At 41.7% G+C, this 25120-nt stretch overlaps 1 protein-coding gene across 1 annotated transcript in view; it reads right to left on the bottom strand.

Moving 5' to 3' along the window:
- The window catches only part of mdga2a (MAM domain containing glycosylphosphatidylinositol anchor 2a), a 170095-nt gene extending 145640 nt beyond the window's left edge, over nucleotides 1-24455 (bottom strand). Inside the window, exon 1 of the mRNA XM_023429967.2 lies at nucleotides 24281-24455. Within this exon, the coding sequence (XP_023285735.1) occupies nucleotides 24281-24353 (73 nt within the window). The 5' untranslated portion in view covers nucleotides 24354-24455. The remainder of the gene's footprint in view (nucleotides 1-24280) is intronic.
- Between the last annotated feature and the right edge of the window lie 665 nt (nucleotides 24456-25120).

Here is a 25120-nt window from a genome sequence, read left to right as displayed (position 1 = left end):
TCGCTCTAAGCCAGCTCTGATTCAAACTGCTCTTTGTTTGTTCTTTATTTTACACATTCATCTCAATATCAGGGTGAGAGGCTGAAAGATATATAGGGGGTTTTGCAGATGAAGAATGAGATAAGTGTAAAATAGTTTCCTCAATGCACCTGGCAAGTCTGCAACTTTATGTAATACAAATGACTGCAGGCCTCGCTTGGACATAAGATCACACCCTTCGAATGATTCATACCCTTCACAAATTACATTTACTTCTTGGCAGAGACCATATGCATCATCTAAATCATTGAAATAAGAACAAGGAGTTGATGCTGAATTACTTGTGTGCCAAATTACCTCCTTTGATTTATGACCGGAAAATTTAATGCGTTATTTTCAGCTTTTTTTCTAATTAAAAACAGGAAAAATAATTGTGTGGTCTTCTCCTAAACTAACAAAACGTTCAGTTACTTGGCATTTGAGTTGTGGAGTAAAGGAGAGGATCCTAATCATTAATAATACAACTGAAAAACATGATCACAATACAGATACAATATAAATCAATACCTATTTTGTCATGAAGATGTTGCAAAAGAATGTTTTTAAATCCTTCACCCTCTAATCCCCACACTATCCCAAACTGTTCCCCTCCTCTTTTAAACAGGACATGTTTTTTTTTTTCTCTTGGCCTCCAACTATCATTGAGTTATCATTAAAGCAGACCCTCAGGGTCCCTGCTGGCAAAACCGCATTCTGATTCGTTGTCTGTGACCTCCACTCGTGCATTTATAATAAAGGACCTTGCCCTAGAGGGCAAGACAGGCACCTACAGGGCTTCAGGAAGCAAGTAGCCTGGAGCAGGAAAGATATGAATATTTGACATCTCCTCAGGTTAAAGGTCATGCACTGCAGGCACTACATACCCACACACACATACACTTGGGACACTTGGCTGATGTGTGGGATCTGCGCATTTTACTGTGAATGCATGCATGCATATGTACACACATTGGCATATGGTGCCAGCCACAGTACACACATATGTGTGGCTGGCTTTATGAATGCTTCAACCAAAGCTAGAGCTCCATTAAAAGTTTTTTTTTTTTTTTAGGTCTACACACAAACAAACAATTTTTTTTTTGCAATATTTTGACTTTTTTCCCCACATTTCCACTCAAGTTTTTAATGCACTCATTAAAATACACATTAAAAAACAGACGGAAACATATTTGATGTCTGATTGCAACCCCTCATCTACAGATTGTGATCCATTGTGATCAGTTCAACTTTCTCTTTCACAGATTCTTGTACGTAAAAACTTTTTTTTTTTCCTGAAGAGACAAAATTATTCAGAAATTCACGAGTGAAAAGTAAAAATCAGATAAAAATGGAAAATATAAATTTCCATGTAGCATCTTGAAACCCCCTCAACCGCTTGAGCAGGTCCCGACCCCGACCAGTGGCACAAATTTTATTCAGCTGTTTCATTTTGAAATACACTCATGACATACCCTGTTTATGTGGGGAAAAAAAAGTGGTCCTACACAAGAGACAAGATCTCTTTTGTTAGCCTCGAGCAGTAAAACACACTACACCCAGTGCAGGGGAGGAGCATATGTCTGTTCTGTTCATTTCACGCACAGTAAACTGTGTCTGATTGTGCCATGTCACCCTGTTGCTCTAAATCTGCATCTGCACTTGCATACTGTACCTGTGTGTGTGTGTGTGTGTGTGTGTGTGTGTGTGTGTGTGTGTGTGTGTGTGTGTGTGTGTGCGCGCACGTGTTGTGTGTAGGCACGGGAGCATCCGCCATACAGAATCACATTTTTGGATACACTCCATTTCACAGTGTAAGTGAGATAAGAGCCTTTGCCCTGATCTGATCATTCATCCAGAAAACCCAGAGGGAGTAAATCAATGTCCAGTCATAAAGCCTAAAGGGTCAAAGGGGAGGTCTGCTGTTGTACAGTGTTAGTCAAAGTATATCATTTCCAGGCAGGGCCGAGCTTCTAGCTGCTACCAGAGACATCACACAGCAAGACAGACTTTTTCTTTTAATTGGACAGTTTTACTGACATGCCTTCAAATGATTTACTGTTAGGATTGGTGTGAGTGACGATATATAATCATAAAGACATAGCTTTCACTCCAGATCTGATGACCATGAATTGAATTACCAGAGCGAACCAATGAAGTGCTTGAATACCACCCAACCATATTTGAATCACGTGAATGAGATGGCTGTATCATGGGCCACTCTTGCTCAAGGCTGGTATTTTAAATCGGTCTCCTACGGAAAAAAAAAAGACCAAGAGTTGTGTCATTTATCAGGAAATAAACACATAAGTCTTGATCAGCTCCAACCAGCTTGCCACTTAATTGACTCATTTGGGATTAGAACTCTGGAAGTCAGAACCATTGCACCTGAACCCAAGATACTACATCCACCAACCAGCCACCCATGACAGACAGTAATCACTTTGCACAAGTGATAGAGGTTTGCCACTAGTTCACAGGCAAACTGATCCACCAAAAAAAACAATAGCACACATATAGTAAAGTAAACTAACAGAATGACTCATAATAGCTCCTGCATGCAGCTAAATCCGTTGTGAAACTGAGTTGAAGCTGAACCACACTCACGTGACATTTAATGCACCATTTGTGCACATTTCGTGCGCACTAAAACAACCCAATTCTGTCACTTAACCAAAGAAATTACAATTTCGCCTCACAGAGAGAGGCTTCTAATTATGTTGTCAGCAAATTACACTTTGTTTCTTACACTGCTGTGTGCCATCACATACAGTAACACACTGTGACATACAAGATGAACACGATATCTCAAACACCGGCTTTACGCCGTGCACCACAGCTGCCATCTGACGATGAACGCTTCCAGTAGGAAAGTTTTACAGTCAGCGTAGTTTGGAGATCATAAAAGCTTTTATTGCCTTGTGCATTACACTTCATTGCCGCACGCAACTAAATGTTTGCCTATTTGTATGTACATTACATGTTCAGCTCCAGAGCGCCCAAGCCCATACTGTTTCCTGCTCTGTACTTAACGGCCCACTCCTAGCCACGGGCAAGACAGAGCTTCTCTAATAGTCGGCGCTTACTCAAAGTAGGCATCCCTGAAATGTGAAAATCAATCATGGGTGACAGCTCATTTGGGCTATCTACCAGGGGAAGGCAGAGAAAGGGAATAAAAGGGTACAAATTCCAATTACACAGTCAATGCCCATTTGCTCCATGGATATGTGTAACCTCTGGCCGACGCTGTTGACGCCTCCATCCAGTTGTATAATGAGCGTGCTGTGGGCGTAACTTGCTCAATGGAGTTAAGTATTAGAAGAATATAGTGGGTATATCAATGTGAAAAAGATCCAGGTGCCAGCGAGACATGAGATCACAGACATTATGTCGCTATCACACTGTAACAGGCAAATTATCCCGAGTAGCAGCTGGAATGTGGCTATACCTTTAGTTGATTAGAAGACCTGGAGAACAGCATGCTATATTGTCAAATGCTTGTCCAAAGCGATATGCAGTATGCAGTCCATTTCAGTACACAATGTTTGAGACAAAAGTTCAACTTTAAATGCCAGCAAACAAATCAAAAGATGACTTCATCCTGCCCCAGACTGACAGCAGCTTACATGACCCATTTAACCTTCCTGCAAGCCATGCAAACCCCACAATCTGTTCATTGGCCTTCCTGTCACCCGTGGACAGAGCGCCACAGCGACCTGCCACGGAGTCAAACCGCTCAAAACTAATATAATTTTGTCTGGGCAATCTAATAAAACACAAGAGCCATTTTCCCTCTTTTCTGTCTCTCCTGTCCGCCTTCCATATATCCCGACGGAACCGCAATGATTCATAAGAGCCGCGGTGGCAGCTCTCAGTATGCAATGAGTGAAAGGCACCTTGGGGAATTTTATGATCCATGACGAAGCGTCCAGGATCATTTTGGATGTATGCATGTGTCACTGCATATTAATAATGGCCTCTGTCTCATGAAAGTGCCAGCACACCTTCAAAAGAGATAATTTAATCTTCTCCCTGCTGAGCCTCCTCTCCTCTCCACGCTTGCTAATACTTTCCCTCAGAACCCCAGTCAAAGGAGCCATCGCTTACATTGTGCACCTTGGCTTTACGATAATAAAAAGAAGAAACAGGAAATGATAGAGGAAGTAAAGCCAACCAGAAGGAGGAAATAAGCCCCAGATTCACAGGACCGCTGAGTAAGATAAACACAGAGCTGGTGGAGAATCGCCTTTCTTTCTCTTTATGTATGTAAATTGAGTGGTCACATGGTGTTACCAAGGCGATAGTTGTTGAGGAAATTGACTTTTTACCTTTGTGGGCTATCTATCCACTGCTGAGAATCATATGCAGCCACTAAATATTCCCTCATTAAAAATTACCATCCTGCAGTGCTCTTTTTTTTTTCTTCTGTCCCCATTCTTGCACTGCAAGGCTGCAAACAAGCAAAAGAACAAGTGCGGGGTGCTCTTAAGTGAGCTCCATGTGCCCTTTATCGCGCAGAAAGATTTCATTCTCTTTAAAGAGCCAGCGCCCCGCAGTGAAGCCAACAAACGAGGAGAGCATTGTTGGATCCTGGACTTGTTTATGGGACGCCATGGCGAGCACTGTCAAAGTGAGAGCTGATACTCATTATTCAGTGACTGCACAGGATACCAAAAGATACCAAGCTCAGGAAAACTCACCCACAATGCTTCACTTTTGGTATATAATGCCACATGATCTAATAATCGCGTGTAAAATCAAAGCTGATTTGTAATAACATTAATGTCCTCTTGTTTTATTGTCATAGATGATGTGGCGCAAGCAGACAAACAGTTAACCTCTGTCCAAGGGGAGTTGTCTCCAATGAACCCCCCCCTCCCCCCTGTAAAAGACCTTCCATTATGTAAATAGATTCACCAACATATTCCCTGTACCAATAAAACATTCAGAGCACACAGAAGCCATGTATTAGTACGCATGATGACATTCTGCTGTTAAGAATAGGGAAATGTCAGCTGATGATGCAAGTGCATTAACAAGACCCGTAAACCTATGAAAAGAGCCATTAACGGTCCATCTAGAAACTATTCATCCAGAAAGAAAGCAAAGTCGACATCAAATATCAAACACAACACAGCACCGAATCACAAATGAATGCAAATCTAGGCTAAATCCATTCAAATGCTGCAAAGAACACTTAGCATATTAACACAAGTGCTTGATCTCTTGATCTTGATGGGTGTTGGTTTGACTTAAATAAGTCTAAAAGGCTTTGCAGTACAACATGTGTAACAATTGTCTTTTGTGTATCCCTGAGTACCACTGATTACTAACAGCAGCTTGTTTTTTTCAAGTTGAGAATATGGTCCATTAATTTTCTTCTTTATCTTTTTACAGCATTTGGAGTTTAGCTTTTATTGAGGGTGCCAATATATCTGGGGGGCACCGCATATCTGAGGAGAGCAGCACTTAAAACAAATGCGAGGAACAAAACAGAGACTATTATATGTTAAGGATTTCTGGCAAAGGCGTCTGCATTGCATTGTGGCAGCATGGATTACAAGGCCAAAAACAAGCTGAGAAAACATGAAGAAAGCTTTGCAAATATTAGACAAAGACTTGCGCGCAGCCTCACACAAAACTGAGCTATTATCAGGAACAGAGGCACTAATCTACATATATTCAATGAGGCCTGAGAAACAGAATATACTACAGTAAATCTGATTCATTTTAACCCACTGTGAGAGGGGACTGCCTAATGGAGTGTGTGGTGGATCCAGCATCTCATGCCCAAAAGCAGCCAGAGGTGTCACTACAGTGCAGGAAAGGATCAGGCGTAGCAGCCTGCTACAGGAGTTCAGTGATCTTTATTGATAAAAAACTTTTTTTTTTTTCTTCTGAGCAACTGTGGAGATTGCTGTTAGGCAATTTTCAAGAGCGACAAGCCTCCTTGGTTTTTTACTCTGTATGTGAGCGAATACATTAATGGTCTAAAGTAAGTCGATATATGTATTTGACTAATAAATATTGAAGCCTCAGCTTGTTCAGAATTCCACTTCAAGAGTCATTAAAAGAGCAATTTAAGCATCTCTACAATAGGTACCTGTACACCTTCCTCCTTACTACATATATATACTTGTTTACCTACCTGCAGTACATATATACATGCATATGTATACTTGATTGCTGTCGTTGCTATATGGCATGGCTCAGGATAAACCCTTTTTGAAACATGAGCAGATACATGAATGCCATAGAATCTTTATTTTGCAATCTTAGTTAACTGTCAATCATAAAAAAAAAACTAAATGTAGGAATTAAGCTCCTACATCAGTTGTTCTAACCACTAGTGCCAACCCTCAAAATGAAAGCATTGCATACTATACAAATTGCCTTTTTACTGGTGGGACTTTCCAGAGTAAAGTGTTGTCAAATTGATGATGTTCTGCTAACAGCTAATACTGCACTATTTAGAGCAGCAAAGAAGAATTGATTTCTGGGACATTTTATCTGGGTGTGAAACTTTAAAGTTTAATGTGGTACTCACCGATACCCACTCGTATAATAATACTGTATTTTCGGCAGCATCGGGGGCATATCTGATGCGAACATCTGTATCAAAACAACTCTATCTTAAACTCCTGCAGCAGATAAAAGCCTTCAAGTATCAAGCTCCGCATGAACATCATTCAGCACAGTGAAGGTCAAACATCTCAGTGAAGTAACAAAAGCAACACGCGTTTATGAGTGGAGGACGACGTTTTAAGACATCCTGGAATCTGAAAAACAGAATAAACAACTTCACAAAATACACATGAAATTTAGCAGTCACATTAAAATCTCTAAAACTAGATGTACAGCACGTACTGTACAGAGGGTGAACAAAACAGGAGGAAATAATTTATACCATCGTAGCGGTTCCTTTAACAGGGCCATTGTGGGAAGCGCTTCCAATCAGTGAGCAGGATCAAATTCATGGCAATATTGGATTTTAATATGATATGTGGATCAGTGTGGTGAAGTTTGATTTGTTAGATATTTAATTAACTGGATTATACAAAGATAGACATTCACGTTAATTATTTTATCCAGTCACAGTTACTTAATTGATTTTTCAATTCAATTCAATTCAATTCAGGGTTTTATCCATATTGTCCATTCCTAATTGCAATAATTCATTTATAAAAAAAAAATTGCAGTTTGAGCAGTTGCAGCCGAGCTATGTGTGACTTTGCAATTTTATGCCATGAGTTAATGAGTTTGAGCACATTATGTCATCAGATAGGGCAGTGAGCAATTCCCACAGCTGTTCCCCTCTTGGCATTTTAATGACGTTATCATCATGGCTGACTCCTACTTCCGCTGCAGCCATGCTGACATGTACAACAAGCCACTTAATGGAGATATAAATGAGTCAGAGGCCTTCTCCCTCTTGTTTTGCCTGCATGAGTGTGTGTGAAAGGGAGCAAGAGAGAGCACTGTAGTAGGAGTAAAACATACAGGAACAGAAAGCAAAACCATGCAAGCGTGTTCCTCTCTATCTACAGTATGTGTAAATGAACTGCACGGTTCAGAGAGTGCCATTTTATTCACTCACATCCCTCTCAGTAAACCGCGTTTGTGTCCATGAAGAAATCCCCCGCCGTCTTTAAGGTTGCTTTCTGTTGCCACACTCTCACCTCCCCCAGAAGAGCACGGAGGAGGTGAGAGGGAGAAAGCCTCGTCTGTCATCACAGTTTAGATCAGTGTCCTGCCTCCACCGCCGTTGCTTCGGCACCCCTTGCCCTCCACCTAAACCTCCAGCAGCGTATTATGCAACTTCAAAAAAAAAAAAAACAAGGTCACGGAAATATCCAGAGAGGAATCAAAGCAGATAAACAGGAGGGAGAAGAAAAGGAAAGGGAAGGTCCTCTCTCTGCCCGCGCCCATTGCAATGTGCGATTCGGCGGGAAGTCAGACCAGTGGAGTGAGAGAGCCTGCAGCGTCTAGCGCATACAGATGCCTGCAGACACACATTTACACGCACACAAACTACATGCACAGGCACGGCATTGACACATACACACGTCAGACGCTGGCAGTTAGAGCGATCATGATAGTTCCAACAAGACGTGGTCCATTGTGTTTTTGTGCGTGCATGCATGCGCGCGTGCGTGTGTGCGTGTAATCACGCTGCATGCAGAGAGGCGCGTCACTGTGAAGACTAATACTCACCCACAGTTAAGATCAAATTTCCTAAACAAGGCATCCTCTTGAGCAAGAAACCTTATTCTGACCCCTCTTTGTCATGCATTATTAATAAGGCTTCTAGTTGAAAAAAAAGTTCGCCCTGGTGAGCTGAAAGGACATCACACATTGCTTCTGCATTGCACAGGGGATTAACAATTACCAATTACCGCAAAGGAGAAGAAAAACGTGTGTGACTTAAAAAACAGGCAGCAATCTAAGAAACATTGTTGTCGAGTCCATGCTGCTTTGTAATGGGAATGAATGACATTTGCACCAGAAGATTAATATTAATGTTCTGTAGCGTACATACCTGGCCTGGCATCAGTCACAAGCCATTAAAGAAGTTCATTATAAGGACATGCAGAGTTACGGACCCACAATTGACACTTTGTTACTCTTCCCACCATCAAACTATCAGATTGATAGGAAACAGAGGACAAAGGACCCTTCTCTCACAAACAGACCATGCTGTTACCATGTCAGAGAGATACACAACCAGACCAAGGGTCAAAGGGTCAGCTCCAGAGCATCAACGAATGGACACCAGGTCAACTGGAGAACATAGGCAAAATCTCCAATTTGTAACAATACGACTCTGTCTAATGATATTTGATTGTTTCTTGTATAGAAAGTGACACCAAAAGGACTGATAATCACTAAGGTGTGAATCCTGGCCTCTCTGCGCCATGCATGAACACACACATACACACACACACACACACGCACGCACACGCACACACGCACACGCACTCACACACACACACACACACACACACACCAACCTCCTTTCCTTTGTCCCTTTCTAGATAGGAGTCATAAACTACAACCCACATTCCAATCCTGGGTAGTGACCAACAGAACAATCTTCACAGACACAGATCTGAGGAAGAATATATAATTAAATATCTAGCTGTTCTGTAACTCATGAGATGTTCCTATGCAACAGTTTAATCCCAAACTTCTATCCCATAGAATGTTTGAAATGTAACATGTAGATTTTAAGACAATGTCCTTCATGTGACCGTACTGTCAGCATCCTTCACACGAGGTAACACATACTACATGACTTCCAGAATGTCCATATTATTATTATTATTACAGTCAAAGAACTGCTGTGTAATCCACATTTATAGACTATTAGCTTTAGGAAATGTTTATATTGTTGTTTGGTCAGTTAACCACTTGTATCATGATTAATTCCAGGTTTGAAGGATGTAATATGAAATCAACACTTGTATTACTCCCGTCTCTCATTATTAGTGCAAGTAGTTTTATATGTTATTTCATTTAATGTTTTGTGGTCATGGTGGAAGACGAATGTGCGAGTTCATAGGTAAACTTTAGAATTAAATTATTAAACCATGACTGGGTTGATGTCGAAATATAACAATATTTAATCATCAAATCTGATTCGTAGACGTAGCATCATTAGCTGTATAGTCATAGTGTATAGCCATAACATATTCTCTCCCACCATTGCCAACTTATCACACTGCTCATTTCATTATTATTTTCATCTTTATGATTATTACACGTTGCATTTACTCTGTAGATAGTTTAGTTAATAAACACCTTTATTTACACCCAGTTGTCCTGTTGTATTCTTTTGAAGTAGAGACTGGAGATCCATTGAATCGAGAAGTCACGGCTTCTGATAGGAGATTGATAACTTTAATCAATGAAGTAATTCATTGTTTTCCTCCCTGAGGACTGGTGCCCCATTTCAACGAGCGCAAATTCTAATTCTAATTCAGATGTAATTTGTTCTTAATGCTAATTGGCAATATTTGCTAAATTAGCATCAGGAACAAATCACAGCTGAGAATGATGGTTGGAATGATGTTTTGCAGGTATTAAGTCATAAATGAAAGTAGTGGACAGTCTGAAAATGTGACCTGATTATTGTGATAGTGAAAAAATCAGAGGATTATTAAAGTGATAACAACTCATCCTGCCATCTACTGTCCAATATGTTAAAGTAAGAACTTGTGTTATTGTTGATAGCTTTAGGACGCCTTCGGGTGAAGTTAATTACATAATAAGTTTATACTAGTATCAGTGTCATGCCTGTCTGGTAAATGCTTGCTAAATCACAATTAAAATTACAATTTGTGTCATAAAAATGCAAATAAGAAGCTTGATAATTGAAAATTAAATCATATGTTTTGTTACATAGAAGAGTTGAAATTTGTTTTTGTTTTTTTTGCTGCAAAGACTGAAATAAAAATGTTATCTCGGGCTCAGAACGGTCATCATCATCATTTGTCACTATTTTCTGACATTTTTAATCCTAATGGATTAGCAACAGATTAATCAGTAATCAAAACCATTAGTTGTAGCCATAAAACTATCAGGTAAGTAATTTAAGGATGTCATCTTGGCCCTGTGGGAAATTGCAACAGCGTTTTTCACACTTCTTTGAAATTTTGCGGAATAAAGGATTAATGGGTTTATTGAAAAATAATATAAATCAATAATGAAAAAAAAGTTAGTTGTAGCAGTTGTAGTTTGTAGTGTAATTTCTCACTCCTCTCACATTTTGACAAACTAAACAAATCAATAAAAATGACATATTAATAGATAATGAAAATAATTATAGTTGCAACCCTAAAATACACTAACCACATGAACTGCACATGCCATGTAACCACTATCACCACAATCGAAGCCGCTCATCTCTAAATGAATATTTAGTATGATAATGTGACACTATACAAACCAGCTAATTGCTTATTCTCCTGGTTATATAAATGCTAATGTTGTTGAGTCAGCTTGCAGCCATTTTTTTTGGATGAAGAAAGTTTGCAATGACTACAGTAGCTGTTCGTCATTCCAAAACATCGTTAAATGAAATTCTGACTGAGTAAAACTCAGCACTATGCCAGGGTTTAGGTACATTTCCACCCGTCAGGAATAATTTAACACTCTTGATACTTTTGAGCACCTGCCCCAGAGCTGTATCAGCTCTATGAGAGAACAATCAGTTCTCCAATCCTCCCAAAATAACTGTCACTGCAAAATCAACAGTTATTAACTAGAAGAGCTGCGGCGAGCCGGGTGTGTATCCTCATCTGTATGTTTCCCTGTGACTGCCACGCATGTGTACGGTCATGTCATTACATGTTAATGGGCTTTCCTCTGATGCTACAGCAGAGCAGAGAGACGGAGGCTGTGATGGAGAGAACAGGGAACCATTTGATGTTTGCCAGTTGAAAGAATAAGCCTTCCTTTGGGTTGTGCTTTCCACAGAGGCACGCTGGGATTGAAAGAGCGCTTGCCCAGGGCTAAAGGGGATTTTTGGTGGGCGTCACACATCCAATTACCTCGGTAGCATCACAGAAATCCACGGGGAATGCACACACAAACAGAGAGATACACACATCCACACACGTGCACGCGGGCACCCACGCACACACCCAACATGTGAGATACCAAACTGCAGGAGGCTCTCACTGCATAGGGGGCACAGCCAAATTTCACTATTCTGCTTCTGTTGGATCGGTTGCTATGGAATTCATGAATATTATCAGCATGTGCTGATATGGGGCTTATGATATAAATATGGATAGCAATATGGAAACACCACCCAGGTTCCACCTCTTTGGAGAGCATTATTAATGCATTCAGAGAAGCTATTACTGGATTTGCATGGGCTCTTCTGATGAGCCAAGAGGACCTGCGGATCCACTAATATGTCAAGGTTTATTGGTGCATTTCAAAGCTGTTTTGAAGTCCTCTGTTCTGTGGCAAAAGCTGGGATTTCTTGCTGTTTAATATCCCCACCAACAAACTTTAATAACTGCATGGTCCCACATCAGCACACTGAACACTTAGCCCAGTCATACCAAACTCATTTAAAACACAACATCCTGGAATTAATGCATCCAGACTATTTTTTCCTTTTTTTACCTCTACCTACACAGATTAATAACTTTAATATTTCCTGCTCCCTTAAAGCCAATGGGAAATCACACTTCACCAGATGTTACTATGAAATCGATTTTGCGGTACATTTTTAATTATAACAGATTTGTCATTTCTTTTAATAACGTGATGAAATGGCCTGGAGAACCGCTTCTCTTTTATTGAAGCTGATAAATCTCTAGTATCTGTGTAGTTTTAAATTACCTGTGACACTAGAGGGGAAATGACTCTACATTTAGTAAACACACCTAAAATATGAGAAATTCAAACCTAGAAGAGGGTATTTACATGGTAATTTGGTCAAAGCTTTTGCCAGAATTCTAATCTTAGGGGATACGTTCACAGGTAAAGTTTCAGAAGTTACTTCAAAATCATTTGGGAAGCTATGTATAATATTGTTCTTTTATATTTGAGTCTCGGCCCAGAATAAAGCCACATGTAGACACAACATATGTATTTAGGAGGTAAATACCAGTGTTTTACTTGAGATCCCAAGGACTGGCACAGCCGTCCCCAACAGTCAACTATAGATTGACTGTTGACCTGCAATTTCACACAATCAACCTCACCCCCAATTGAGCTTGGAGGATAAAATCCATTGTGAGTCTGGCAGTTAGCTAAAGAGAAAGCTGCTGTTCAGGAAAGCTTTTCTGCTTAGCACAGAGACCTTTGATTACAGCCCAAGAGCAGACTAATATAAACTCTGCCCCAATATATATTTTAGCGACCTTCTCAAGGTAATCATGCCAATGAAGGGTCACTGGAGAGGTCTGACCAGCCCATTCCTTATTATTAAGATGTCTTAACTACTCAGGGATGATGCCACTCTCTGAGGCATTTTGGTACAAACCCAGAACCAAAAGGAGAAATAATATTGCGTGCAAGGAAAAAGGCAATGTAAGGGCACAAGGAACATAAAATGGAGGGAAATGGGGAGAAGTAAAAATGATGAAAAAGGGCAGGAGGTCAGCTTGAGCTGTGAATGTGGCATTTCAGGAGGCCCCCCTTCAGGCTTCAGTCATCTTCAGATGAAACTAATCCAACTGACAAGAAAGACAAGGAGAAAGGACTGCCAATGTGTGTCTCTCTGTACGCACGTTTGTGGACATGTGATTTTTTTTTTTTTTTTGTTCAAGTCTGGCACCGCTGAATGACTTTGATCTGAATTCCACTGTTTTATCGATGATGTGACATGATCGCACCGCTCACTCTGGCAGAATTGGTCTAAACACATGTATTAACTCCACGTATCACAAAATACTTCATTAAGGAAAAGTGTCACATTTCCAACCGGAACGCTTCCTGCATATAATACAATTTCAACATGCGTTTGAACTGCAATTTTGAATTGATTAGCAATTTGACTTGGATTAAATATGTAAAGTTTATGTTACTGTAAATCTGTCATTGTAAGGATTTGATTTGCCTATCAAACAAAAACATCAGAAAAGGAAATCTGGCCCATGAATAGTTGATAGTTGTTGAGGCCAGGGGAGAATGAGCCAAATCAAGCGAGACCTTCACTGAAGGAGAAAAGTGTGAGCTGATTGTGGCGAGGGGCAAGCTCTCCGAAAGGAAGCACACCTGGATTTGTAATAACTGAAGGCCAAAGCATACATTTCTAAGAGGATGCACCAAACCGTGAGGAGACTCGGGCAACACAGCAAGAGTAAATTCTTTATTTGACTGTTATCGGCGTATTGTTCTCAGCAGCTGATGCATGGCTATCAGTGATTCAGGCACCCACGGAGTATAAATACAGTATATCTCCCGGTAAAATAAACTGCTAAAGCTTTTTGCTGCAGCAGCCTAAATAAAGACAAGAAGGGAGACGGTCGACTATCAGAAGCGCGCAAGAACTCCAACATCTGCATTAAATCCCGCTCTGAGATTTCTTCCTCCACTGAGTGAAATCTCAGTGGAGAAGTGCTTTGCCAACTCCAGAGAACTCTGCTTGCTTTTCCATAGGAAGCCATTAACTGACAGTACACGGCTTGAGGTTATCCCCATGGGTGTAACAGCCTCTGGGATATACTGTGTCTGGCGGAGAGATGAAGAAAGCATGACGCTAAAGAGATTAGCTATTACATTGGGAATTTCTGTTAGAAGAATGAGGTTTTTAGAGACTATTGAGGGATACACAGAAAGCCAAATAATACAAAAAAGAAAAAAGAAAAAAAAAACGGCTCAGCAGACAGTGGGATATCCCTTTAAAGAGGCTGGGAGGTTTAGTAAGTGTAAAAAGCACACGTAATGACTGCATCACATGTTCGCAGGCACTTTGAGGCACGTTCAGCATCCATGATGAGGCTTGCTCAGATGGGCTGATGTGTGAACGCGGTGATAAACCGCATTGCTAAATTAATATCTCAGCAAAGTGTTGCCCTAGATAGATGAAAAAGCACACGCGCACACAGAAAACGGGTACACATGCCCCCACACTCACAAACTGCATGTTCATCTGTGTCGAAATTTCGCCGTGCCTCTGCAGAGCCACAGTCAGTCTCCTTTTGCCAGTAAGGGAAAGACTAGGTTTGAGAGGAGGAGGAAAGTATACAGCATGGATATGAGTGGGGTTTTTTGTTTTGTTTTGCGTGGATGGGTGGGATGAGGAAGTATTGGTATGTAGTTTATGCAGGGTTGTCTCTATGTGCTGCTCCCCTGCTGTGTGGCTGTTTGGCATTGGTTTTGAAACTAGAGACTACTGAAGGCGTCATTGTCAACACATTTACTTCGCCACTGTTCCTGCGTGTCAGAGAAGCTTAAGCATTATTTGCCACAACGATAAGTAGGCCCCTTCCTGCAGTTGCCTCACAGCAATGAAATGGTGGTGATTTTTGAAGAGACACATTCAGCTTCACTCCCCCCTCAACCTCCTACCCCTCCAACCCCCCCCACAGCAATCTCATCTGCTCTCGTGCACAATTGTAAGGCTGCTGCGAGGAGCTTTCGTTTCTGCAATCACTTCACATTTGTTTCAGCGATTGATTTCCTGGCATGTGAGCGGAAGGAGAGAATGAGCGAGTGGGTAGGCAGTGAGGGAGGGAGGGAAGGAAGGAGCGAGCAAGCAAGCAAGGAAGGGAGGGAGGGAGGGAGGGAAGGAGGGAGGAAACAGGGAAGTCGGAGGACATGCAATGCCAGGCTCACATACTGTCACCATGACAACAGACATCACTTCACAGGAGCAGCACTTAGAATGCCTGTGTGGGCTGAAGTGACATAGTTGAAGGTTGGCATTAGCCTCTTGTGGATGCCACAACGTACCAATCCTCTCCCGGCTTGCTTTTTTTTTTTTCTTTATTTACTCCACAGTACCGCTAAAAGACGCCCTCTTGCTCTTGTCAGCTACCTATTGGGATTGCTGAGTGATTTGTTCTTTGTGTGTAAATGCAGGTTCTGCCAGTTTGGCTTAACAAAGACAATTCAATTGACTGAAATGCGTAAGGAAGACAGGAGGAGACATTCATATTCAATGAGCTCCTTTCATCATTTGCGTCACTTTGAAGCTGGCTAGCATGTATAATTCTCTGTGATTTGAAGTGATGCCAATCATGAAAATGATAACTCAAGATACAGAAAATACATCACAGACACGAAAAAGTAAAGTATGTAAAACATCCATTACACTTTATGAGGGTATAGAAATGATGTTTTTAAATGAAAAACCAGTGCATGACTCATCAAGATCTAATGGATGAATTAATGGATTATGTAACACTAGCTTAATAGTTATGAATGATCAAGAAATGTAACATTTAATGAATCATCAATTTCAAAAAAAAATTTAACACATTTAAGTCATACATTCATTCTCACGTCATCACGTCAGCTGCAGGCTAAAGCAGGTTAAAGGGTATAAGCTTCATACAATATTTGATCAGCCTTTCTAAAAGCATAAATGCACCTGTGTCTTCTCTTTATGCACAAATTAAAAACCTGACTAAAGGGATTTCGGTCTGCCCTTATCAGTATGCAGCATGTATGGCTGCATGCCGCACTCTCTGCATCTGGCATTGTTTATCTACACACGTACAGTATACAGTATTTACAAGCTGCCCAAACTGTAATGCACATAACAGGCATGACAGCATAATGAATGCATGAATGTCTGTTGGGGGGAGAAAAAAAAAAGCGCACTCAGGAGCGAGTGAGATGAACCAAAACACGCAGCGTATATGATGAGATTTTAATGATTGTATGACTTATCTGTGAGTCAATGGTTATAAATTGTGCAGAAAGTGTGAAAATGAACCAACAGAGCTGTGACTCATATGAGCGGATCATGCTTAAGCCTATAGGGTTTATGCGCTATTGTTTTACTTATAATTCTTCTTATTCAACCAGAACCGTTAACTCAGAAACTTTCTAAGTCTTGGAACAACCACTAAAGTGGATGGATTTTTAACCTCAAATATTCATGCTTCAAAATTTGCACGGATCAAATATTTTTAGGGTGCTTTAATATAAATTAAGTTCCAAAGAAAACAGCATGTTACATATACAGTTAGAACAAATCACAGCTAAAAGACAAACCCAGGCCAATGTAGCTGGAGATAACAACGGCTAGCCTCAACTACAGCTTCATTTTCTTACATCCCATTTACTGTACATGAGTATCCTTTTTAAGTACTTGTCCTTTATTACCATTAAAGACTACTTTATGTCTCTACGTCTCTACATTTCAAAGTGAAATATAGTGCTACACTCCGACACATGTTTTTCATCACCATATATAAAGTACTATAATGTGCAGTCTTTCATAAGAGTTAATTCGATATGTTTTGTGGCAGTTTTTAGTATGCGGTATAGAGCTGAGAGGAAATGACGGAGAGAGGTCTATGGCTGGAGATAAACCAGTTGAACCGTGTCGCAATCACATGGTCAGCGCCAAGAACCCCTAGGGCAACAGGCCATCCTTGGTACAGACATTTCATCTTTTACGTTTAACATTTATGATAGTCAGACTTAGACGGTCCAACATTCTGTCATCCTCAGGAAAAGCACAAGGCTACTGCTGGCTGATGTCACGAGGACATGAAGCAACAACAAGCACAGGATATTAGAGTTCCTGGTCAAGCTATAGGCATTTTAGCAATGCAATTACAGGCTGCATCCTCATTGACAGAGGTAAAAGAATAATAAATCGTCTTTCTTTTTAGGGCCTGCCATCACTTGTAGTCAGTGGTGCAGTAGTTACTTGTATTCATCTACCCAAAAAATGGGTAAAACGTCTTTTCAGAGAGGAACTTTTCACATTTTCTTATGAAAATGGCAACAGAAAAAGGGATGTGAAGAAAGCAATGCAATGCCAATGGGAGACTTATCCCAGGGATCTACATGTGTCATGAGTGATAGCTGCAACAACACTAAGATACTGTAGCTTTAATTTATTGGAATTGGACCATGTGTCTGTCGGCATAAGGAAATTAACACTATTACAAGAAATTAAATCACGACAGATAAAAACCCTGCTGCTATACAACGTAATATTAGCATGACCAAGGTTGACATTTAGGATTTATATCTTGTTTTTAATGGTCCAGGTGATAAATTGCCACTTGATTAGAATGTCAGGAGAGAATGGGAAAAGTATCAGATCTGGTTCACTGCAGGCCTTCTCTGCAGGTTAGAGACCATACTAGACTTCATTAAAAGTACAGAATTACTTTTGATTCTAACTAAACCAGGGCACAAGGCTGGGCTTGTCATGCACCAGAACAAGACTTAATGAATGAATGACTACAAGATCATTAGCAGCAGCTTTCTGTCCTCAGCACTGTACAGAGCAGGACAAGTAGCTCAGGGTTTGGGGATGTGGGCTTAACAGTTGAAGCAGCCAGCCAGGTTACAATAAGCTTCTTTGGTCCGCGGTGGGGATTTGGCCTTGAATGATCCGGAGGTAAATTGTGTTCCTGAACTCATCCAAATCCTCACAGTAGAAGGAGGAAAGTATTACAGCTGTTCATGGTGTGTGCAAAGTAGCAAAAAGCTACATTATACTTTCTAGTTTTCAACACAAATCACCAAGAAAAAATATTACACTCAGTTAATATCCATACTGAAAATACATTCCATTCATCACAGCTGCGCATGACTTTATTTTTGCTTTACAGCAATGCATGAGATCTTCTTTATGAAACATTTGGTTTCAATTTTAATTATTCTACTGATCTCATCCGAAAGCAGTGACAGATTCATAGACACAATTCAAAATATTACACAGGCTTTGTTGTACACCATTATTGAGAGGCAAGCTTGGTCTAAGCTCTTCTAAATGTATAAATGCAATTCAAAAATTGGCACGCATGCACATAAGTCTTGGAAATGTGCAAAGATACTAAAACTGTAGAGAGATGTGAAAGTTGAGGTGGTTATCTTGATTAGATTTGACTTGGCACTAATACCTCCTGTGTATTTTGGCAGCTGAGGTGGACAGTGGAAGGAACAGCCACAACGCTAAACTAATTGGAGTACTCTTATAAATAACAAGAAAGGCTATCCTCAAATTCTGGATATTGTAAGGACATCCCTGCACTGGACGGTTGGCAGAAGGAGGTACTGAGAATACTCCCTGTTGAAAAGCTGACCTACACCCTTCAGGGCAATGTCAAGGGATTTATTAAGATATGGCAACCAGTCTTGGACACGGTGGACCTCTCTGGACTGGACTTCGCTCTACCCAATTAACAACGTTGGAAGCAACTACAGCAGATACTCTGGTAATTTGAATGTAATAATATCAGCCCGGTGGTGTGTGTGGGTGTGTGTGTTTTTTGTTTTGTTTTGGTTTGTATCGTGGTTGTGAAGCTGTGACTCCTGCTGTTTTTGTGTTTTGTTAAGGTAGTTCAAAAACTATGGAAAAGTGTTTGTGTACATATTTGAAACTGGAAGTATATGTAGTTTCTGCAAGGAACCTCAATAAGAAAAGCAAAAATAACGCATTAGAAAGAGGGAAGAGAATTGCTTATTTTCTGTTTCTGAGGACATTGTGGTAGTTGACAACATTGTTAAAATCCCCTTTACTGAACAACTCTAAAGCCCCATTTTTCCATTTTGCCTACTGCCAGACTATACACAGCTGCATCTTTCAAAATAGCTAAAGGGGGCAGAGAGAGGGCAAATCCGAGAGTGGCATCCGTCCAGTGGAGAGTGCTAGACTGCCACACGGACACACACCTCACACAAACATGGGCAACGTGACCTCCTGGCTTTCACGGCTAAGCACCAAGTCACAGAGTTAAAAATTAAAGGGGCATTTCACTGATTTCACACATATGAGATGCATGACTCAGCCTGTGGTAACAGGTAACAGAGATGCTGGAGATGCTTTTTAAAAGTCTGTGAAAATAATTCTGATGATTTCTAGGTGATGTCATTGTGGGAAATGTAGGATCATGTGTTTTTGGAGCTTGAGCCATACTTATGACTAAAAATCAGGGTAGCTCAGCTTCTATAGCTTAAATTTGGACCATTTTAACAAACAAATCTCAGTATAAACCTGGTATATGGCTGGACAGTGTCTAATCCCAAAATGCAATTGTACAACATGCTGTCAACATAAAAATAAACAGGCTGTTTTACAGGAGTGCCAATGCTGAGACTGTAAGTCCATGATTTTATTGATGTTTGCACTGTATACTGTTCCATCATCGGACTGGCCATAAGGAGCACCAAGAGAATTCCCGGTGAGCAAGCCAGCAACCGGAAATGAGGGTTTCTGTCCACTGACATGTGAGAGGGCTTTTAATTTGAAACAGGTACAGAATGGGAGTGTTGAGTTTGTATTAACACAAAATACAGTAGCTTAAGCAGGGCAAATGGGAGCAGAACAAAAAAAGGCATTCCTCTAATAAAGATGTTACCTGCGGCAGTTGAGGTAAATAAAGGCCCCAGCCACCAAAAGTTGAAAACTGTTGGGGATCCGCTGTAAATGCCACCTGATAACATAACAGAATCTGTTCCCACCAAATCATGTTTGAAAGAGCAATGGCCAATGGGAAAGGTCCAACACTCAGTCAACCAATGGTTTAACTTCATCACTCACTCAACTATATCACTCTGTCTGTCACTCACTCAGTCACAGACATCCGCAGATGTAGCACTGGCCTGTGGGCTGGTCAAGGCAAAAATTGTCTTTCACAGGTCCCATGGCTTTAGGGACATGCAGGAGGAAATGGGTGGAATACCCCTTTAATTTGACCCTGGAGACTATGAAGAAGAAGAAGCAGCTGTTTCACCTTAATCGCATTGTATCAGAGTATTAAAGTAAAATTGTCAAAGATTATCCAGTGAATACTGAGCACAGCTGGAGTGCTTCAGAGTTTAAGTTCAAACATTGTCTCTGCAGTGTATATTCAGTGCCAGTCTCAGAGGACTTGGTCCAAAGAGAACCGACATTCGGTATGATTAAATTGGTGCTATCTGAAGCCCCACCCAGGGGGTACGTAGTAATCCCCAGAGTGTACCGCACATTGTTCCACTGCAACGAATTGCTTCTTCTACCCAGCTGTATATCCTCATTTGCCTCTGATTGAAGCGAATATACTGTAGACGTCCATTGGCTGTTCTCCGGGGGATGGAGAGAGAGAGACAGGCAGAGGAGAGAGACAGGCAGGGAGATAGAGACTGAGAGTGGGAGGGAGGAGAAGAGATAGAGTTATCCGTGGTCTCATTACGGTGGGAAATGTGAGGGTCCCGATCCAAGGGAATGATGAAGGACTCTGTGGAGGAGGCCTCTGAGAACCAACAAAGACGGCTTTAGTTTCACTGGCAGAATGAATTTGCATAGCTTAGAAGCCAAAGCGTCTGAACCGGGGCTCATGAAAAGAAACCCAAGCAATTGCTTGGACTTCAATGCAAACGAGAGGGAGCGAGAGACAGAGAGAGAGACAGAAGGAGAGAGAGAGAGAGAGAGAGAGAGAAAGAAGTGGGATGGGAGAAAAAGCAGTAGGAACTTTTTCTCTTCAGTAGCATAACACAAAACGAGTTCAGGAACATCTGCACATCCCATGGAGGTTGTCGCCGACTGACTTTGATGCAAAGAGAACATACTGAAGGCGGTACATCTCCAGATAAAGTAACAAGCAGAAAAGCATTTCCACGCTATCATAAGAGTCATGTTCCATTGTAGCCATTTGATGTTATCATTGAGTGCAGATTAGTTGTCAGCAACATTACACGAAAATGTCACTTTAGAATATTTAGCAGGTTTGTGGGTACATCATGGGATATTTCCACTTGCTATAATGGAGGAGCAGCTACTTGCCTATTGGAGCTCCGTGAGGCAACACAGAGATGAGCACAGGTCAAGATAATAGAGTAGTCTCTTAGGGAAGGGTGTGTGTGTATGTTGTGAAAGAAAAAGATACACTCCCAGGAAAGAAAGGAAAAAAAGAGGAAAAGATGGGGAGGACAGGACAGAGAAGGAGTGCAGCAGATGTTGTACTTTAGTGGTGTCTCTCTTTTTCACTATGTGGCCTGGAGTCATGGAGCGATGACTAGCCTTCATCAATCCTCTTTAATGACTCTGGCAGCACCACTTAACACACTAGTATGTGATTTCTTCATTAGTACACCATGATTCCACCATTTAGTCAGCAGCCATCACGTAAACCGATGCGCAGGGATAAAAATGATCGTTGAAAGTCTCATTTTCGCGAACTGTCCCATTCATCTGCTATTGGGTTCATTTGGAAATTCGAGAGAGAAAACGATATGTGATGCTTTGAATGCAATAAAAAGGAGATGATGGAATGTGGTGGTCTACATAGTTATTATTGAAAAAAATAAGATAATTAACCACAATATGGTACTCTATAAACCCTGTTGTGAAACTCTACCACTTCTAAGTTATCGGCACAACTATGTTATCTTCTCACAGCCTTCATTTTATTCAACTCAACCTTTCATGTTGTGGTGCACAATACTCCATTTCCCTGAACCCCCTCCCCATGTGTCAAAACCTTCAGTGAATACAATGAGAAAGGACACAACATGCATGCTAATGTTTTGGCGCTATCAATAATAAATGTTGACTTTTGAACCTTGCCATTTTCATTCCGACCACCTGTCTGGAGACGTGCTGTATGCTTTAAACATTGAGGTAACATAAAGGAATTTGCAGGTGGCTCCTCGCCATTTACAAGAATGTTATATATACTTTTAAGCCAATAAACATCTCTGCACTGTATCTACCTGTAGCACTTTTCCTGTTGCTATGCCAAAATATACAGCAGCAACAAGAAAGCAGAACAGATGAAAATCCTTACTAAAGCACACTTACTACTGGAGTATAGGTGAGCCACAGCAGTGATGGAAAGAAAGGGGGCGAATATGCTCTGGGGAATTTTCAGTCTGAACAACAAACATGCATCCACACACACGCACAAACGCAGAGTTAAATACTCAAACACTTCCATCTGCTACATCTCCCCATCTCCCCGTCTCCTCTGCTGCTGCTGCTTCAAGCCTATACCAGTCCACACATACCACTATGGCAACACCACACTGAGCATCATGGGATATGTATCCTTCTAATGAGTTTGCGTCTTCATCTGCACGCTCACGCTGTAGCACGGACAGTGTGCTCACACCGAGAATCCGTGGCTTTGATCTGATATTCATGTGATCAGTTTTGATGGTTGGTGTCATGCCTGTCTCCTCTGAATATATATGTACGTATATATGAATATGTATATCTTGTAAAGACTGATTTTATGGATACAGATATTGAATCAAGTAAGGACAGGGATTTCTTGAGACAGCAATGTTTGATGAGAGGCTAAGTCCTCAGGTTTAAAACGTAACATGCAGGGATTCACTAAGTCCAAACAACAGCACTTATGTACAAATCTTGCACTGCCTAATGAGCGCTGAAATATTTGAAGATGAGGTTTGAATTGCAGACTACACATTGCTAGATATGTTCAATGTGAAATATCTGCAACAGGTGTTAGAGCAGGGGAGATGTGGTGATCTGAATAAGTGTGCACATACATGAGCAGTCACAGCTGCCCTGACGTGCTGTGATTTATACTCTTATTCACCTCCTCCCTCCAGAGCAAAAGGATAGAAAAAATCCTGGTGCATCATTGGTCAGGTGCAGCGCCATGGCTGTTCCTGTCATGCTCACACTAACCTTTTATTGCTACATCATCTCTGCGCGCACACACGCACGCACCATAGCGACAAAGATCTTTTTAGTGCTTGGCAACGGCCTCTGAAACACACAACCCACATCTCTACTTGACCTCACATTCTCCCAGCACAACCTCCGCTTTGGTCAGTGCCACTGTCACTGCCGACAGGTCGGGCTGTGCGCCTCAAGGTTTCCTCCCTGTCCCAATGTTAGTGCACATGAATCATTATTTCCTCACAGTGCTGCTGCTGCCGCCGCTGCTGGGAGGATGACGATTCATATGAGACATCATCTGTGCCACTGGTTGCACAAGCATACAGGGTAAGGGAGAGAAATGAGAGAGAGTGTGTATGCGTGTGTGTGTGTGTGTGTGTGTGTGTGTGTGTGTGGGAGGGAGAGACAGAGAGATTCAGACAGACATAAGGAAGAGGTATCTCAACCACATAACAATCACTCATGACTGTGCATACTAAATGTCACTGCTGAACAGACTACAGTCCTTATGATGACATTCAAAAAATACATTTGGCCTAATGTAAGGCAAGTGCCATGCCGACATTTTATGACGATGATTAACAAATTACATGTACAGGGGACCAGTCAGAGGCTACAGGCTTCAAGACACATCAACCAGGTTCAAGTGTAATTATCTATGAATGTACCTTACTAAATTTAGCCTGCTCTCCTACCATCCTGAGTGATGGATTGGATGAGAAAAGGGGCTGTGCATGATTGGCTACACGCGCGATTTGCTGTATAACCTCAGGGTTTCTGAGAACATTTCGAGCCTCTCACTCAAACATGGCACTCAGACCTGGTTTGTCACCCTTACACCAGTTGATGTTTTCTTTTTTATATTGCAGGACTGTGCGCTTCTAAAAGGAATAAGTGGCGTTTTCTGAGCGGCCACTGTTTTACAAGGTCATGATCACATTTGGGTTTTTTTTATAGCAGAAGCAAACTGCACACACTCACCGTACACTCCTTGACAACGGATGCCCTCCACGATCAGCGCCAGCAGCCCCAAAACACAGATAATTAGATCCATCCTTTCACGTTAATCTCTGCATATCCAGCTCTCAACTGCAAGAAGTCCTCTCCCGGGAGGTGTAACTGAGGTGCATAGACACAGCACTGCTCCGATCCACACGTCGATTAATTTAGTCTCAGTATATAGGTTACTGTAAAGGTATTTATGGGCGCAGGAGGCAAACGGACTCAGGTAGGGATGGTTTTGATGTCCACTGCCACCAAGTCAAAAAAGCGCAGCGCTCGCGGCACAGAGACGCCGCGGAGGATGCGGGGAGGTAGGGAGGCGCGGGGAGTGGGCTGCAGAGAGCCCGGCCTTATAACAGAAACAGCAACCTCCCCTCGACTCCAGGTAGGCGCGCTTCTCAGAAACCGTGTGTCACTGGACTTTAGCGAAGACCCCCGAGGCGGCAAACCGAGGGGGCGCACAGATGCTGTCGACTACGGGCGGACGGAGGCTCGGTACACACGGACATAGCTCCTCTATTCCAGCTGTGGCCAGGGCTCGCTCCGCGGATGCTGCTGCTGCTGCTGCATTGACTGCATGCTGTCAAACGAAGCCATCACATCTGCTGTAGTCAAACAGCAACAATCAAAATTCTCACTGTTTCCATCTTCTGGGCGATGAAGTCGTCAAGCTGCTGATGGCGATAGTACAGTGAAGGCTCGTGCGCTCACACAGTCACATCACGACTGCACCCCGACACCGCGCGCTCAACTCATCTCTCCCGGTGGCAATGACAAGGGGAGGTGTCCAGTCCGGTGAGGAGCGGAGCGGCTGACGGT

Source organism: Seriola lalandi, unplaced genomic scaffold, assembly GCF_002814215.2.
Source record: "Seriola lalandi dorsalis isolate HSWRI2012SDOR001 ecotype SW California unplaced genomic scaffold, Sedor1 jcf7180002054901, whole genome shotgun sequence".
NCBI classification, from domain to species: domain Eukaryota; kingdom Metazoa; phylum Chordata; class Actinopteri; order Carangiformes; family Carangidae; genus Seriola; species Seriola lalandi.
This window is presented reverse-complemented; position numbering and strand designations above follow the sequence as displayed.